Source organism: Phocoena phocoena, chromosome 15, assembly GCF_963924675.1.
Source record: "Phocoena phocoena chromosome 15, mPhoPho1.1, whole genome shotgun sequence".
Lineage (NCBI taxonomy): Eukaryota > Metazoa > Chordata > Mammalia > Artiodactyla > Phocoenidae > Phocoena > Phocoena phocoena.
Window position 1 is genome coordinate 36,753,079 of NC_089233.1, and position 16,646 is coordinate 36,769,724.

At 59.2% G+C, this 16,646-nt stretch overlaps 3 protein-coding genes across 3 annotated transcripts; 1 reads left to right on the plus strand and 2 right to left on the minus strand.

The window, feature by feature from the left end:
* Positions 1-1,471: 1,471 nt before the first annotated feature.
* Positions 1,472-5,798, minus strand: SYNGR3 (synaptogyrin 3). The gene is made up of 4 exons (XM_065892760.1): positions 5,569-5,798; positions 3,436-3,673; positions 3,036-3,178; positions 1,472-2,941 (listed from the first exon to the last, which is right to left on the minus strand). The coding sequence occupies exons 1-4, from the start codon at positions 5,665-5,667 to the stop codon at positions 2,732-2,734; spliced, it is 690 nt and encodes a 229-aa protein (XP_065748832.1). The 5' UTR covers positions 5,668-5,798; the 3' UTR covers positions 1,472-2,731.
* A 3,669-nt stretch (positions 5,799-9,467) lies between these two features.
* GFER (growth factor, augmenter of liver regeneration) lies at positions 9,468-11,354 on the minus strand. The gene is made up of 3 exons (XM_065893486.1): positions 11,094-11,354; positions 10,562-10,758; positions 9,468-9,630 (listed from the first exon to the last, which is right to left on the minus strand). Exons 1-3 carry the CDS (start codon positions 11,352-11,354, stop codon positions 9,468-9,470), a joined length of 621 nt encoding a protein of 206 aa, XP_065749558.1.
* Positions 11,355-14,214: 2,860 nt separating this feature from the next.
* Positions 14,215-16,625, plus strand: NOXO1 (NADPH oxidase organizer 1). Its single transcript, XM_065893234.1, has 8 exons — positions 14,215-14,280; positions 14,377-14,457; positions 14,638-14,713; positions 14,815-14,992; positions 15,130-15,311; positions 15,411-15,524; positions 16,160-16,277; positions 16,358-16,625. Exons 1-8 carry the CDS (start codon positions 14,215-14,217, stop codon positions 16,623-16,625), a joined length of 1,083 nt encoding a protein of 360 aa, XP_065749306.1.
* The last annotated feature ends 21 nt before the right edge of the window (positions 16,626-16,646 follow it).

Here is a 16,646-nt window from a genome sequence, read left to right on the forward strand (position 1 = left end):
GGTCACCCCACTGAGTTGTCAGACACTACAGCTCAGGTGGTCACCAGTGAGTGCTGGGGCGGGGAAGACCTGTGGGGAGAGCTGGGCTTGCTCACAGGAAGAAGCAGCCAACCCTGGGCTCCAGTCCTGGAGGTCGAGCACCGCCCAAGCCTCCCAGGAGTAGAGACAGCCATGCTTGACCTACACTGTGTACCCAGTAAAACTATTCTTCCAGAACCTGGGAGTAACACAGACTTGAGGTTTCAATCCATAGACCAGTGAAAGAGCTACTAAAGATCAACAAAAACAATTTAGAAACAGTGCAGGGCATATCTGAAATACTGAAAGAAAATAATTTGTACTTAATTATTTGGATCCAGTATTTTGAAAAGGAACCAGACACCCAGTGAACTCTCCCCTTTCTGCCACAAACACATATAAATAGTAGGGAAAAAGGTCTAAACACATAGCTATATCCAAATAAGGCAACATCCTTAGATGAAAAGAAACAGACATGTCTTTCTAAAAGAAGCAGAAGGGGGTACCCCAGGTGATGAAGGGGACGTGGCCTGCAGTGGGGCCAGGCCAGAGCCACACGGCTGCATGGGTACTGCCTATCTGAAGCCGAGGGCCTGCCTGCCTGTGGCTGAGACTGGAGCAAGTTCCTGGGTGATGGCCATACTCGGAGCCCACTAGGAGACAGAGACTTCACACTCTTCACTCTCCATGGGACTGCCTAGAGGCCACCTGCATTCCCCACCACATCGGAGAAGCCCCTTATAGCTGATGCCCTCTTTGCAGACCTGAGCACAAGCAGCACCCCCAAAGAGTAACCTGGAAGATGAGCTATCTCATTAACAATACTGAAAATACCGATTCTTAAAGAGACACACACACACACACACACACACACACACACACACACACACACACACACACACACACACACACACACACGTTTACGTTAACCCTTCCCGCACCTTTGATGATGGCAACTACTAACTATTTTCCTTTTCCGGAAGGGGAGCCTGAGGCACAGACAAGCTGAGAGATTTGCCCAGAAAGACCAAGCCTGAACACGGCCAAGCCAGCATTCCAGCTCCAGCTCTTACCTGCTTCATTCAACCAGAATGTTATTAACCAGTAAGTCAGAAATGAAAAAGTAACTGAGATAAGAATCCCAATAGACAAATTCAAAAGTAAACAAGACCAAGCTGGGGAAATCTCCAGTTGGAGTTGGCCAGGGAATGTGGCTCTGGATGCTGCATGGTACACATGGTGGTCTCCCAGGAGCAGAAGGCGGTAAGAAGCAGACATCTGGAGAAATCACGACTGCTTTCCCCAGCACTCTCCAGAACATGGGCATCAGCCTGGTCTCTACCTCCCTGTGCCCCTTCCTGGATTCTTGGCCCTGGTGCCCCTCAGGTCCCAACCTCTGGCACTGGAGGGGCAGGAGTAGAAAGGATTCCAAGAGTGTCTGGGCCACAGTAAACTCATTTACAGTCTTTATTGTAAAGAAGCTGCAGTTGGAACATGGGACACTGAAAATATACAATCACAGATTGTTCTTTCAGAAGAGGGAGGGACAGACTCATATATACAAAAATTGTAAACATGTTCACTTAAATATCCACAAATAATTGGTCTATGCTACAATGTACAGGGTTGTCACTCAACTGCAACTCCAGAGGGAGGCGACTATCTGTAAAAATGTAATGTGGCAACCGCATTTGGTATTGACTTAATGTGAAAAGCCAGCTTTGAGCAATGCATGAGTACTCAGCTATGCAAAGGGACCCCCAACCTTGGGCTGGGCCTTAAAATGGGGTGCAGTGTGGGGAGCTGAGGAACTAGTCCAGGGAGCCGAGGTAAAGGGGTTTGCAGGGAATGGCTGTCTCCAGGGCACGGTGGGAAGGTGAAGCCTCTAGGCCTCTCTCCTCGTGAGGGGTGTGTCCTGCTGGGCACCCAGATGTCTGGAGCCTCCCTTGGGCAAGGTCTTACTGAAGGGCTGGGAGAGGGCTGATGTCCAGGCCTACAGCCATGTTGTGCTTTCCTGGCCAGAGCTGCCCGCACCCCAGCAAGGGCCTGGGCCAAGGCAGGTAAGGGCTGGAGCTGGGGCCACAGAAAAGAGGGGCTGCTTGTGGGGAACTACGAGGTGAAACCTGAAGACTTGACCACAATCACAACATCGACAGGGCTGGGCTACTCTAGTGAGCCTGTAAGAGGAAATGGAGGGAGGCTCCAGACAGAGCACATGGCCCTACAGGGTGAACCACCAGGACAGAGCAAGGACCACCACTACCCACAGGGACAGGGGATGGGGAACAGTGGCCACGGGGTGAGGGTGGTGTCCCTTCCCCCAGTCACCCCCAGTCCAGGGCAGCCCCTGCACCTGGCTATGGAGGGCAGCTGGACCCCTGACCCCAGAGTGTACAGGTGAGCCCTGCCTGGCTGGCTCATGAGGGGACTGGCCCGCTGTCTAGGCTGGTCTACTGGAGGCTGAAGGACACGTGCCCAGGGCTGTGCTGTTCTCTCCTCAGGACCTCTGGCCCTGGGCTGGGGACTAAGGGGACTGGAGGAACTTGGGGGGAACAGCCCAGGCACCCTGGAAGGCTACCCTCTCTTGGTCCCAGATGGCCCACAGCATCCACACGTTGCTGCTGGGCCAGGAGGACCTGAGGGAGGTCCCAGGAAGCCTTGGATCCTGCATTGGTGGGGCAACCTTGGTGCCTTGGTCTGGGCCTGCTGGCCACTAGTAGGCAGGAACCTGGTACCCTTTGGGACTGGTGTCCAGCGTCTCGGTGAAGGGCGGGCTCTGGTAGGTCTCGGTGCCCTCCACACCGCTGCCCACTGGGTAGCCTGGGTAGGTCTGGCCCGCCCCAGCACCCAGCTGTTCGGTGGCAAAGAGCGACATGTCGGTGCCCAGACGGAACCGCTGCAGGGCCTTCACGGTAAGCGCCGCCTGAGGGGGAGTCCGGGGTCAGCGAGGGCCGACCCTGCCCCGACCCTTACCTGGCCCCAGTCCCTGCCGGCCGCAGGCCGCCGGCCGCACTCACCCAGCTGAGGATGGAGAAGAAGCTGAAGGCAATGGCGGCCCGCGCCGCGTCTGCCGCCTGCGTCGTGCCCGGCCCGGGCGCCGTGCGCTGCCACTGGTTGGTGAGGAAACAAAAGCCCACGAACCACAGGAAGGACCAGAGCCCTGCGGGCAGGTGGGCGGGCGAGTCAAGAGGTGCTGCACCGAGGCGCCCGGCCCAACTCTGCCGGGAAGGAGAATCCGCAGACCGAGAATCCGGCCCGTCCCGCCCACTCCCGCCCCGCCCGGACCTGTCCCCGCCCCAATCGGCTGAGAATCTACGCGCTCCCTCTGGCCCCGCCCCTAAGCCCGCCCTCCCGACTCCGCCCACCCGAGAAGCCCCGCGCGCTCCCCCAGGCCCCGCCCCTCACGGCCCCGCCTACCTGAGAAGCCCAGGTCCAGCAGCACCGCGCGGCGACGGTCTCGGACGCTGCTGATCTGCTGGAAGCGCACGTCGAGCAGCAGGAACGCGGCGCAGGCGAAGAAGGCCCCAAGGCCGAGCGCGACGCCGAAGCGGCAGGCACCCGCGTTGCCGTTGAAGACGCAGCGCAGCTCCGGGCCGCTGTCGGCGTTCACGTAGCCCTCGTTGACTATGGGCCCGAAGACGGCGATGGAGAACACCTGTGGGCGGTGGGAGCACTCAAGGCCCTGCGATGGCCCCTTCCTGGTCGAGGCCCGAGGTCTCCTAGCCCACCGTGAGTGCCCATGCCCTCGGGAGTGTCCCTGCGTTCCCCTGCAGCACAGTATCTATCTCTGGGTGGGGGTCTTCGGGGACCCCCTCCCTTAATATCTACCTCAAGTTTAGTAAGTAAGGACAAAACATACCATTTAGTGAGCATCAACTGTGCCCAGGCACTGTGCGTAAAATGGCTACATGTGTTTGCTCATGGAATCCTCCCAAACAACCACAAGAGTGCCACTGCTCTTATCCTCTTTGTAGATGGAGAAATCGGGGCTCCAACAAGTGAAGTGCCTTGTGGAGGGTTGCATGGTTGATAAGAGCCAGGGCTGACATTCAAGCTGGGTCCTCTGTATCTTGTGGAGCCCGTAGTGTCCCCCATGGCCCACTCCAGAGTGTGGGAACAGGAGCTTTCACCTGGACCAGTGATCCCCAGGCTTGAGTCAGCAGGGCTAGGGGAAGTAGATGTGGAGTCAGGCAAGAAGGGTGGGAGTATGGGGGGGGGCAGGCAGCAGAAGGTCAGCTGCACAGAGCTGTCAGCCAGGACCTGAGTGGAACCCACCCTCAGCATTTGGGAGCTGTGCAGCCTCGTTTCCTAGCATGCCAAATGTAGCAGGCACAACTCATGGGGTGCTGGGGACAGGAATAATGCCCACCCAGCATCCTGCACTTTGTGGGCACTCCAGGGATGATGGCCCCACATGACTGTGGCTAATTAACCCATCCATACATGCTTGGGCTTAAAAGGCGACACCGTTGACCTCTGGGGTTCAGTCAAACCTCAGTGCCCTGTGCCCACGAGGGCTGGAAGGCAAAGGAGTGGACCACAGTCCTTTTAAACCAGAAGCTGCTCTTTGAGCTCTGGGCAGCCCTATATTTCTAAAAAAAGACCTCTAATTTCAACTTCATTTCTCTCCTTTCCAGCCCCAGCTCCTAGAGACTTAGTCAAGAGTGAAACCAAGGTGCAAGATATGGACACGTACCCACAGATTGGTCCACAAGTCAGGTCAAAGCTGGGACCAGAATGTAGGGTCCCTACTTCCTGGTCTGACCAGAGTCACTCCACCCAAGGGCCCCTGCCCCACTCTGGGCACCGCCCTCCTGGAACACAGGTGAGTACGTGCCACCACCAGCCACCACCAGGTGGACAAAACCCAGAACTCAGCATTCCACCTTCCATCTCTCCTGCCTGGAGGGATGGAAAGGAGGAGCAGGCCACTGGGCCTAAGGTTGCCCCAGTAGGCTAGGCTGCCTCTAAATCTGCCCCTCCCACACCACCTCCAGGAAGCCTTCTCAGTGTAGAGCCCCTTCCAGCTGCCCCACTCAGAGGAATCCCAGAGCACACCCCCCAACTCACAATTGCAACTGGGGGGCCTGGGAATGGCCAGCTCCCTTCGAAGGAGCCGGGAGGATGTGCGTGCAGAAGTAGGGGGTAGGCTCTGCCTGATTCTCTTGGCTCCGGTAGCCCTTACTCGTGCTGAGGCTGAGCGCTCAAGCCCCTCCGCGAATCCCGCCCCCACCCCTGTGCCCGCTTCCAGGGTGTAAGCACATGAAAAACCGAGCGAGGACTGAGGAAGGGGATTGAGTTAGACCTAAGGAAGAATTGGGAGGTGGGTGCGGCGGACAGTGACCTCTCAAGGTACACGTCTGTCGCCGCCGGCCCCTCCCCCGCCCGCAGGTGGGCGCGCCCTGCCCGGTGACGTCACCCCAACCTGCGGCCGGCGGGGGAGGGGCCGGCAAGGATGAGGAAGGGGGCTAGAGGCAGATGACAGGGATGAGGGAGGCGAGGCGAAGTGGGACGGGGTATCGGGGCGGGGCTTGGGCCGGGGCCACTCACCCAGGACGCGATCCGCAGCAGGGTCTGGGGCCGCCGCGCGAAGCTCAGAGGGTCCAGGGTGGCCCCTGCGCGTCCCGCGCCGAACGAGGCTCCCTCCATGGCCAGCCCGGGCGGGCCGCGTGTCCCCGGCGCCCTCTGTCCTTCTGTCCGTTGGGCCGACCCCGCCCGAGGCCGCCCGGGGCTGCTGCCGATGCTGCCAGTGCTGCCGCTGCCGTCGCCGCCTTCCGGGAGTGCGCGCCGGCCGCGGCGGGGGCGCGCGGGGCGGGACCGAGCCTACACCCCTCCCTCTGGTCCACGCGCGCAGGGCTGGAGCACTCACCTCCCTCCACCTTGCCCACCTTCCACCCCACCCCACCCACTCTCACCGCAAGACCAGGGTCCGAGATGGAGACCATCCGCCAGGTCCCCATCAAGAGGCGGGGTCAAGGGGCTAAGTCCCCCACGTCCACTCACAAGTAGTCAGGAGTCAGCAGGGCAGGTGGACACTGGGCTCAGCCTTTGCCGTAGCCACGTGGGTGGACAGACCGACATGACCCCACTCCTCTGTACAGGGCCCTTTCCTGAGTGCCTAAGGAGGTAACAGGCCCAAGGGCTCCAGCGTCTCCCCCAGCCCTCAGGGAAAGGGAACCCAGCTTCCTGCCTCTGGTCCCCACAGACCAGAGGGAGGTTACTGGGGCCTTTCCCATGACTTCCCACTGCACCCTAGCTTCTCCTTCACATTCTATCCTCCCTAACAGGGAGGGAGGATGGCCTCTGCCCTCAGGGGCACTTGTCCAGGCAGGCAGAGCCCAGAGGCACACATGGGTGGGAGTTGGGGCATCTCTGCTCTTTTCCTGTGGTTGGATGTTGTCATTCTGAGGGTGCTCACTGAGCCCTGCACACTCCTGGGTCTCCCCAACTGACTTTCTGCTGACATATTTAGTTTTGGGCCGAGGAGTGGGGAGAAGCATCAGAGATGGGGAGTTGGAAGAGTGGGTACCTAGCTTTCCAGCACCCCCGCTGGGTCTTCGCCACAGATGGCCCAGCTCCAGGTTAGACAAGGTCCCTTCCTGCATGTTCCTTCCAGGCCAGCCTGGCAGGGGCCCAGATGACTCCTGTTTCTGTCTAGGACATTGAAAGTCTGCATTTGTTGAGCATTTACAGTGCCAGGTGTTTCACCATGACCTGTGGAGGCAGGGACTGTTTTACTGCCATTCTTCAGATGGTAAATAGGCAAGTGGGAATTCCCTGGTGGTCCAGTGGTTAGGACTCACGCTTTCACTGCGGAGGGCCTGGGTTTGATCCATCGGGTAACTAGGATCTTGCAAGCTGCACAGTTGGCCAAATTAAAAAAAAAAAAAAAAACGGCTCCCCGGTGGCGCAATGGTTAAGAATCCGCCTGCCAATGCAGGGGTCACGGGTTCGAGCCCTGGTCTGGGAAGATCCCACATGCCGCAGAGCAACTAAGCCCGTGCACCACAACTACTGAGCCTACGCTCTAGAGCCCGTGAGCCACAACTACTGAAGCCCGTGTGCCTAGAGCCCGTGCTCCACAACAAGAGAAGCCACTGCAATGAGAAGCCCACGCACTGCAATGAAGAATAGCCCCCGCTCACCACAACTAAAAGAAAGCCCGCGCACAGCGAGGACCCAACGCAGCCATAGGTAAATAATAAATAAATAAATAAATAAATTTAAACAAACAAACAAAAGGCAGACTGGTTGAGTTCCTTTATCACACTTAGAAAGTGAAGAGCTGGGATTCAAATCCAGATCCCTACTGTGCCAGGGCAGGTGTGGCCAGAAGTGCCACCCACTAGTTGACTCCATGACACTGCATCCAGTCCTATCACCTCTCCCCTGTCAGTGACAGTTTCCTCTCTGTCTCATGCATCATTCATTTCCCCCTTTTACTTGATCATTTACATCAGTGCCTAAACCTGCTCCATTCCTGAGCCCACTTCCCCTCCAGCTATCACTGCTCCCTTTAGTCCCAGGGGCAATGCAGCCACTGCCATCCTGTCCCATCCTCCTAGGAATACTTCTGATGTCACCCTCTCCTCGTGTTCCACCTACTTCATGGGCCCTTTCTTGTTATCTCTTTCTGGTTCCCTCCTCTTGTTCCATCTGTGACCTTTGAGCCTTAGGGGTCCCAGGGCATGGTCCTGGGGCTCTTCTCCCTGCTCTATGCTCACTGTCTTGGTCTCCATGCTAATAGCTTGAGCCAGAATTTTCCCTTGAACTACAGTCCCACTCATCTTAGCCTGGATACCCTGGAAAGCAGAATCTGTGGCAAAGTTAAAGAGTTTTATTGGGAGGTGAAACTTTGGGGAAGCCAGAGTTAGGGAAAAATGAAAGGCAGGGAAGGAGGGAGAGCAAACATGGACCGCGTGCTCCTGAGCTGACCACAGCTTTGCTGGCTCTCAGCGCACAGGTGACTCGGGAAAGGCCAGAGACAAGCCCTGTGCTGGGGACGTCCATCTGTAGGAGGAAAGAACAGTGACTTCTCTGCTGGTTGCTCCCTACCTCCTATTTCTTTATGTCACCTGGCCCCTTGGGCAGCCCCTGAGGAAGCCAGCACCCCCGTGGGGCCAGTGGGGTAAAGATGCCAAGGAGGCTGTGCCAAAGGTTGACCCCTGCCCAGGGAGGAGCCGAGACACTATGGGGAGAGGTGAGAGCTGTACAACCACAGGGGTATGGCGCACTGTTGCTGGGCCATTCCAGCTGGGAGCCAGTACCTGGGAGCAGGTGTGGCTGAGAGGGTATGTGAAGGCCCAAAACCTGGGTCCAGGTCACCCCCAAACCTGCTCCACTCACAGCCTTCCGCATCTGATACACTGGGCAACTCCCTCCTTCCAGCAGCCAGAACACCACAGCCACCTTGGGCTCCACCTTCAGAGTGTATCTGGTGAGGCCTCCCACTCATCCTGGGGCGAGCTTCCCTCTCGGCTGCCACAGGGGTATCTGCCCCCCCCACCCTCGCCCACACCTGCCTCATTCCAGCTCAACAGCCAGAGGGGACCTTTCAAAAGTCACATTTTGCCGATCCTCTGCTCCAAACCCTCCACTATGTTCCATGGGAGCTGGGTGTTAAAACCACATCCTTGCTGGGGCCTTGAGGACCTCCTGCCATGTGACCTCCCCTCACCTCTCTGATCCTCCCTTGGCTCCAGCAACTCAGCCTCCTTGGTGTTCCTGGAACATCCTGGCCCACCCTTGCTTTGGAACTGCTCCCTCTTCCTAAGGAGGCAGACCCAGATAGGAGGAAACAGGAGACCACAGAGGGATGAGGGCAGGCCCTGTCCATCGTTGCAAATCCCAGCACAAAACACATTGAGGCCAGGTCTTCAGTCACTTCTCCAGCATTTTATTTTTGGTCTCAAGCTCCACGGAGCCTCCTCTAACAGGCCTGGGACGGCTCTGCGAGGCCATGAGCCAGAGGGAAGGCGCACAGCAGAACTCAGCCCCCAGGCCTCTTTCCTGAAGTGCAAATGGCACACAGCCTCTGCGGCTACCGTCCCTGTTGTACCCCTAGCTGTCCCTAGCTACAAGATGGGGAGACAGTGGCCTGGCCCGGAGGGGCGAGACAGGGGAGCCCAGTCAGGCCTGTCACCTTCCTGTGCGGGGAAGTAGGAGGCAGCAGGGTGTCAAGTGGGCGGGAGGCCAAATCCTAAGGAAGGGACAGCCTAGGCTGCTCCTGCCTCCTTCACCTGTAGCACCACAGGGCGCGGGTTGAGGAGGAGGCCATCGGGGTGCCTGCAACGGGTACCCCCACTTACACTCAGAACATGAGAGGGAAAGGGCTCCACGGGTAGCGTCTGGGGACCACCCAACTGAGACAAGGCAGGCTTTGGCTCTGACGCGCACTTTAATAAGCCCCACCCTCTCTGGCCAGGCCGCCCACAGGCTCTGGCTGCCCTCTAGTCACAGGAGCCGTCCTTCCAGCCGTCGCGCCAACGCTCGTCCACCAGCGAGCAGTTGAAGTCCGGCTTGCCTAGCTTGTGGTTCACCTCGTTGTGCAGGCGGCATAGCCACTGGGTGAAGCAGGCCCGAGTGCGAGTGTCTGGCTGGTTCCTGCATATCCTGCATGGGGGGGAGCACAAGGAGAAGGATGGCAGGCAGTGCTCCCACTGTCCCCGCCCCACCAGCTCCTTGCCTGCTCAATTCAGGGAGGAGAGCTGGGGCACTGCTGTGAGCTATACCCAGAAGTGCCCTCATGCTCTGAATTCCCAGAAGGGGGCAGACCCTGCAGCAGCAAGGCCTGGTGGACTCCTAGGCCTGCTTAAACCCTCACCTCCGGAGCTTTGCAAACCCTGGCAAGAGCCCTGGGCAAGACATTGAGGCAGAGGCCTCAACTTTACAACCTGGTAACAATCAGGAATCCTCACCCCAGCATCCCTGGCCCCAGGCAGTGTGTGGAAGGGGTGGGGTTGGCATAAAAGCAAAACTGAAAAACAGATCTGTTTCTTAGCACCTGTGGCCCTGTTGCATCAGCTCAGCAAAAGACCTTGTTCTAAATGCCCAGGCTTCAAACAGCAAGGGCTGCCCTGCCCCCCACATCCATCCCAGAAATGCCATGGGTGCCAAACAACAGTTCTTGGGCTCCCCAGTGAAGAAAAGGTGGCTCCTGGAAGCAACAGCAGTGAGTTCCCAAGGTCTTGAAATTGGCAGTCCTGCTCCAGAAGTTAGGCAAAGTGGAGTCCTCCGAAACCTGCCAGAGCCTCCATTAGTGCTAAGCAAGGGATCTCATGAGGGAAGCCCTCCCTGGGAGCCTTGTGGCTGCAGAAAGAAGCAGTACCCAGCAGCAGCCCCAGACAGCTTGGCCTTTGAGGAGAAAGAAGATGGCTCAGATGATCCAATCCCTTCTCTGTTGGTGGTCCCTGCTCTCAGCAACCCTCTGCCACCTCTGCATCTTATTTCTCTAGGCTCCCCTTTATGACATCAGCCAGGGGCCCCAGGCCCAGGCTCCAGGTGGGATGCTCTGCTGCCTGCAGACTGTGCAGACACAACTTACCTTTTCCTTATGTCTTCAGCACACTCCTCACACGGGTAAAACTTGGAAAATAAATGTATGAACTGAGCCATATCTTGCTGCTGTTCTGGGGTGGGCAGGTCGGGATAGTAGGCTGCCAGGGTATGGAGGACAGACCAGCTGTGGCGGCCCAGTTCCTCGCGATCCGGAGGACAATCTTCCCTAAACTTGCTGTCCCGCTGCGGAGGGAGGCCGACAAGGGTCAGTTCGGTTTTCCCCAACCAGAAACCTACAAAGCTCCCCTTTTTCCCCCACCAGCCGGAGGCCCGCTGACTGGAGACACAAGTCCTGAGGCCGATCCAGCCCACATGTGGCTAAGAGCCGAAAGGCCAAGGCTACCTTGGGGGCAAGGTTTAGGAACAACCAAACCCGGGGGGCAAGGTCTCTCAGGTTTAGGGCCTGTGGGAACGCTCGGCCTGGGCCTTGGGAAGTCGGCCTGGGGTGCTTGAGAACAAGGTGTGGGGGCCGGGGCTAGGAGTCAGCAGGGCTCGCGGGCGCCCCCCCGCATCTGCACCTTCTGCTGTGTCCGCATCCACGACTTGAAGTCCACGCAGGCCCGGCAGGGCAGCCTCCGGGAGGCGTCCTCGGCGACCTGAGAATCGGAGGCCGGCGCCTGGGATGGCGTCCGGGCCGAAGAGGCGGAATCTCTCCGCCCCGCGCCCCGGCCGCGCGCGTCCGTCACCAGGTCGTCCATCACCTCGGAGCGCGCGCCGCCGGGTAGAAAGGAGAATAGGTTCCCACCGCCGAAACTCCCCGACTCGCCGGGCGCCGCCATGTTGCCCGCGCAATGCCTGCCGGGCCAGGTCGGCCTCCAGATGGGCTTCCAAGTCGGCCTCCAGGCCAGCGCGCGCGCCGCCGCCAAGGCGCGGCCACAGGAGCCGGGCGCGCGCGCCGCGGGCGCGGGCGCTGGGCCGGAGCCGGAGCCGGAGCCGGGGGTGGGGGCGGGGCCCGGGGCGGTATCCGGCATGGAGGCGGGGCTGGGGGCCTTGGTCTGCGCCGGGGAAGCGGCAGAGCCAGAGACAGGGGTCCGGGCTAAGGACGCGTCGGAGACCCGGGTCGGGGTGTGCGCGGAACCGGAGGCCCGAGTCCTGGCCGCGCCCCTGGGCCTCGTTCCACGGCCCGTGCCCGACCTGCGTCGTCCGTGTCTGCGCTCCAGCCTCCTCCAGTAGAAGAGCAGCGTGTTGTGGAAGACGCGCCCTGGCCGTGCCGCGGCCTCGGGCTGCGGCCTCGGCCACGTCCGTGTTACGGTCTTCGAAGCCCCCATTGCTCCGCTCTGACCGTCCCGCGTGCCCGCGGCTCTGTGCCCTCAGTTGGGGGAGCGCCCAGCTGGGCCGTGAGCGCACAGAGGGCGTGCTGTTGGTGCCGGGGGTCCAGGGGTTCCACTTTGGCGACCGGCGCCATGGCAACGGGCGCCTGGCAACGCGGGGCGGGCCGTGCCTGCAAAGGAGGAGGTGCGTCTCTGGGCTCCCGCGAGTACCGAGCAGCCTCTCTCCCCCGCCCTCCCGCCCCGAATCCTACAGCCTACTTGAAGAGGTTAAACCCACGTCGGGAGTGGCCTCAGGGATACCTCTGCTTCCATATGTACATTAATTCATTCTGCAAATATTTGTGTAGTGCCTAATCTGTTCTAGGCACTGGTCTGTGCAAGGAGCAAGATTTGTCCGTCCGTGACCTCCTCAGCTCATAGTCCAGTGGTCAAGACGGAAAAAAACAAAACCAAACAAACAAAAAAGAGTCACACTAATAAATGTTCAGGTACAAACTGTGATGGGGGCCATGAACAGGGCGTGGTAAATCTGGGAGGCCTCCTTGAGGCGGTGACCCTTAGGCAGTGGCCTGAAGGATGAGGAATCTACTGAGGAGGGCAGTCAAGGCCAAGGCAGGAGGGAGGAGAATCTTGGCTACTTGCATGGGCAGAAAGGCCAGTGGGACAGGACCCGGGAAGGGTGGTGGGAGAGATCCAGAGGTGGCCAGGGACCCACCAAGGACATCATCAACTGCCATGGCAGCTGGGAATTTATTCTGAGGACCCTGGGAAGGTGCTGGGAAGTTTTGGGCAGGGTACCCTGGCCTGATCCCATTTCTGTTTTGCAAAGATTCCTCTGAAGAGTGGATTTCATGGGAGCATGTGAGGAGCACAGGCTTTGGGGGAGGATGGGGCTGTTGGTAGTTGTCCAGGTGAGAGATGAAGGTAGGGGGTGTCAAGAAAGAAAGAGTGGAAAGGATCTACGTTGCTGGGGGTGTAGAGCAGGGGCTCTCAGTTGGCATAGGGAGAGGCCTCAGCATCTTTCTAGGTCCCTGACTGTGAGTAAGCTGGCCCTTCTCCCACTTCTCTCCTCTGTCTTCCAAGGGAGCAGGATCTGTCCCACCTTGTACCCTACCAGGCCAGTGGCCCCCACTGAGATTGGCAAGGTGACAGCTGGGCTGAAGGCACTTTGCAAAACTTAGGCCTATGTCCACAGGTGTTCATTGCCTGGGCCAAGACTAGGGAAGGTTTGAAGGTTTCAGAGAGAGCCACTGGTTGGACAGATACACAAAGGCCTTTTGTCAAGGCCAGAGTGGTTTCCTGGAGGGATGCCATAGAGGCTGACCCCTCCCTCGAGGGCTTGGGGTAGAGGGAGTCTCAACACAGAGCTGGTGGCTCCAACAGGGGGAAGAACCACTGTGTGCCAGGGTTGGATGGGGCTCCAAAAATCTCCCCTATAAGGAAGCAGTCCAGAGATGTGGGGCACCTGGGCACACCACCTGTCTGGGGATTCTAGGGCCTTCCCTTCACCACCCCAGTTAGTGGGGGGATGGTCACTCTTGATCTCAGAGGCTGTGTTTACAGCAAACTATGATAAATCATGAATTCAGAGATGGCTCTCAAAACAGTCCTAGTCACCACTTCCCCCATCCCCCAAGCGCTGGTGACGAGATGGACCCTCTTCATCCTGCCCCAAGTCTCTCCACCACAGGGGAACCTATGGGGTAAAACTGTGACGTCCGCCTCTCCCCAGCACATAAAGAAAAAAACCCTGACAGTTAATATCCATTTAACACAAATTTCCTCCTCTGTGATTTGGGGACATTACGGAGATCTTTCCTCCAATGTGAGGATTAAGCCAAACAAAGCACTTAAAGCCTTTAACACTGGGTCACTGGTTCCTGATGACAACTGCAGTTAGCTCCCCAGGGAGTTCAAAGAGCCAAAGGGCACACCCAGCAAGTGGCTCTGACCGATCTCAGCACTACACAGGGTGTGGGAGAGCCGGGAGGTGTGGCCAGGCCTGGCGGCACTTTGATGGCTCTTCCTTCTCCTCCTCCTCCACCCACGGCCAGACTCCAGCAGAAGGGCCTCAGGCCGCAGTCCCAGCCCCAGCCCCTCCACTCTTTCTTTGCTTCCCACGGAAGCCCTGTGCTCCTGCCCCTCTACAGGCTAGGGGTGCGGTGAGGAAGCTGTGAAGGACCCAGTCACAGGCAGGGAAGTGCAGCAAGGACGTGGCAGGTCTGGGGCATCGCCGGGGAATTCCAAACAGTCTTCTGGGTACCCGAGGCCTCCCCTCCTCCCCATGTAGGCAGGGAGGCAGTGGGACGCTTGACCACACCCGACAGACTCCAGAAACCTGTGACGGAGATCTGGGGAAGCCACAGCGATGGCAGGCCCCCGGCACCCGGTGTCTGTGAGCGGGGCAGCTCTGGTACAGACAGACAGGCTCCAGGTCGAGACTGATGGGACCCCTGCCAGCCCCAAGGGAGAGGGAGGGAGTTCCTGGCCTAGCGCCTCCAAGAAGCCCCCAACCTATTTCATCTAACAGACGTTCGCCTTTTCCGTGTGCTGGTCGGATGACAGCGACACCTTCGCACGAAGAAGCTGGGAGGAGTTCAGGAGACTCCATGTGAGTGAGTTTGGAGCCACCCTGACTTCCCCCAACTGCATGACCCACCCGTGACCACCCCCCATTGCCTGCTCTTGTGCCCACTCGGGCTCCCAGCCCCTAAGATCCTGGAAAGGGACCCCCGCCCTCCCAGGGGAACAGTGGGCCCTCGGAGACTGACACGCCCCTTCTCGCCCTCAGAAAACCCTCAAGGAGACTTTTCCAGTGGAGGCGGGTCTGCTGCGGAGATCTGACCGCATTCTCCCCAAGCTTACAGGTCAGGCCAGCAAGGATCCCAGGAGGGGCAGGGGAGGCAGCAGTCTGATGTGGGGAGCCCTGGGGTGTGTGTCTCATGGTCAGTCCTTATCCTGCCCACAGATGCATCGTTATTGGTGCACTGGGGCCGCACTGGCCGAGGCCTGGCACGCCTGCAGCTGCTGGAGACCTACTCAAGGGCGCTGCTGGCGGCAGGGGAGCGTGTAACCCACAGCCCGGTGCTCACTGGCTTCTTTGCACCACAACCCATGGACTTGGAGCCTGTGCTGCCAGCTGGCAGGTGCCTGACCCACCCCCAACTCTCTGCCAGCAGAAACATCTGGAATATGGGGGAGGCGGGGTGGAGCAAGGGCCAATGAGGGGACGCTTAGAGGCTGGACAGGTGGACATCCCACCTCTCACCTGCACCCTCACCAGCCTGGTGATCCTGCCTGCCCCACAAGAGCCCCTGCCAGGCCCCACGGGCAGCCCTGCCATCCGCAGCCAGGAGGCTCAGAGCCTGCACTGTCTGCAGCCCTTCAGCACCCAGGACACATGGGGCCAGCCCTTCCATGCTCGGGCCCAGGAGGCCCTAGATGTGCTGCTGCGACACCCCTCAGGTGGGCCTGGGTGGGAATCTGGGGACACACCCTTCTGCCCCCTGGGATGCCAGTGGGCCTCAGGAACCAAAACACCCCCTGCCCTTATCTTGGGCACAGGCTGGTGGCTGGTGGCGAATGAGGACCAGCAGATGGCATGGTTTCCTGCTCCCTACTTGGAAGAGGTGGCCCTGGGCCAGGGACGAGATGGGGAATGGTCCCTAGGGAGCAGTGGTGAGACTAACCCTCCCCCCCACACCCACCACCACGGGGCTGTGTTCGGCAAAGCTGAGTCACAAGAAGCACGCAAGCCAGGGGAATGAGGCCATGGGACGACCAGGGGGTACCAGTGGCCCTGTAGCGTGTGCTTGGTCCCCACAGTGAGGCGGAGCCCCACTGGGTTTTTTTTTAATTTAACTTACTTATTATTTTTGGCTGCATTGGGTCTTCGTTGCTGTGCACAGGCTTTCTCTAGTTGCAGCGAGCAGGGGCTACTCTTCCTTGCGGTGCAGAGGTTTCTCATTGCAGTGGCTTCTCTTGTCGTGGAGTACGGGCTCTAGGTGCATGGGCCTCAGTAGTTGTGGCTCATGGGCTCTAGAGTGCAGGCTCAGGAGCTGTGGCACATGGGCTTAGTTCCGCGGCATGTGGGATCTTCCTGGGCCAGGACTCGAACCCGTGTCCCCTGCATTGGCAGGCAGATTCTTAACCACTGCGCTACCAGGGAAGCCCCACACTGGGTTTTAAAGCGGTCCCTGGTGTCAGCAGAGATCCAGAGGGGAGCCCAGAGGTGGTGATTCAGCAGGAGATGATGCAGAGACTAAGAGGTGGGGCCCTGGCCTCTGTGGTGACCACCAAGGATCCGTTCCCAGGGTACCAGTTCTGTGCTTCCCATGCCTACGAGAGCAGCCAAGCCGATGAGCTGTCTGTGACCACAGGGGCACGCGTGCATGTGCTGGAAACATCAGACTGTGGTTGGTGGCTGTGCAGGTGCGTGGGGTGGGGCTCTGGTGGGCCCAGTCTAACAGAGGCAGGGCCCAGTGCTAATCAAACCCCGCCCTCCCCTGCAGGTTCCAAGGCCATACTGGTCTTCTCCCAGCTGCAATACTGCAGCCTGACGGGCTGGGCACACTCCTCAGCGGACCATGGCTCCACCTCAGGGTAGATGGTGGTGAGGACAGGGAGGGCGAGGCCCAAAGCTCCCCCAAGTCCCCCCAGGCCACGACCCTGCCGCCTACCGTGCCTGCCCGACCATCTTGGAGTGCCATTCAGAGCTGCTGCTGCACCATCACCCGTAAGGCATTGGGGCAGTACCCAGGGTGTCACGGACCCCCTTGAGAGTGTGTGGCATGTTGTGGA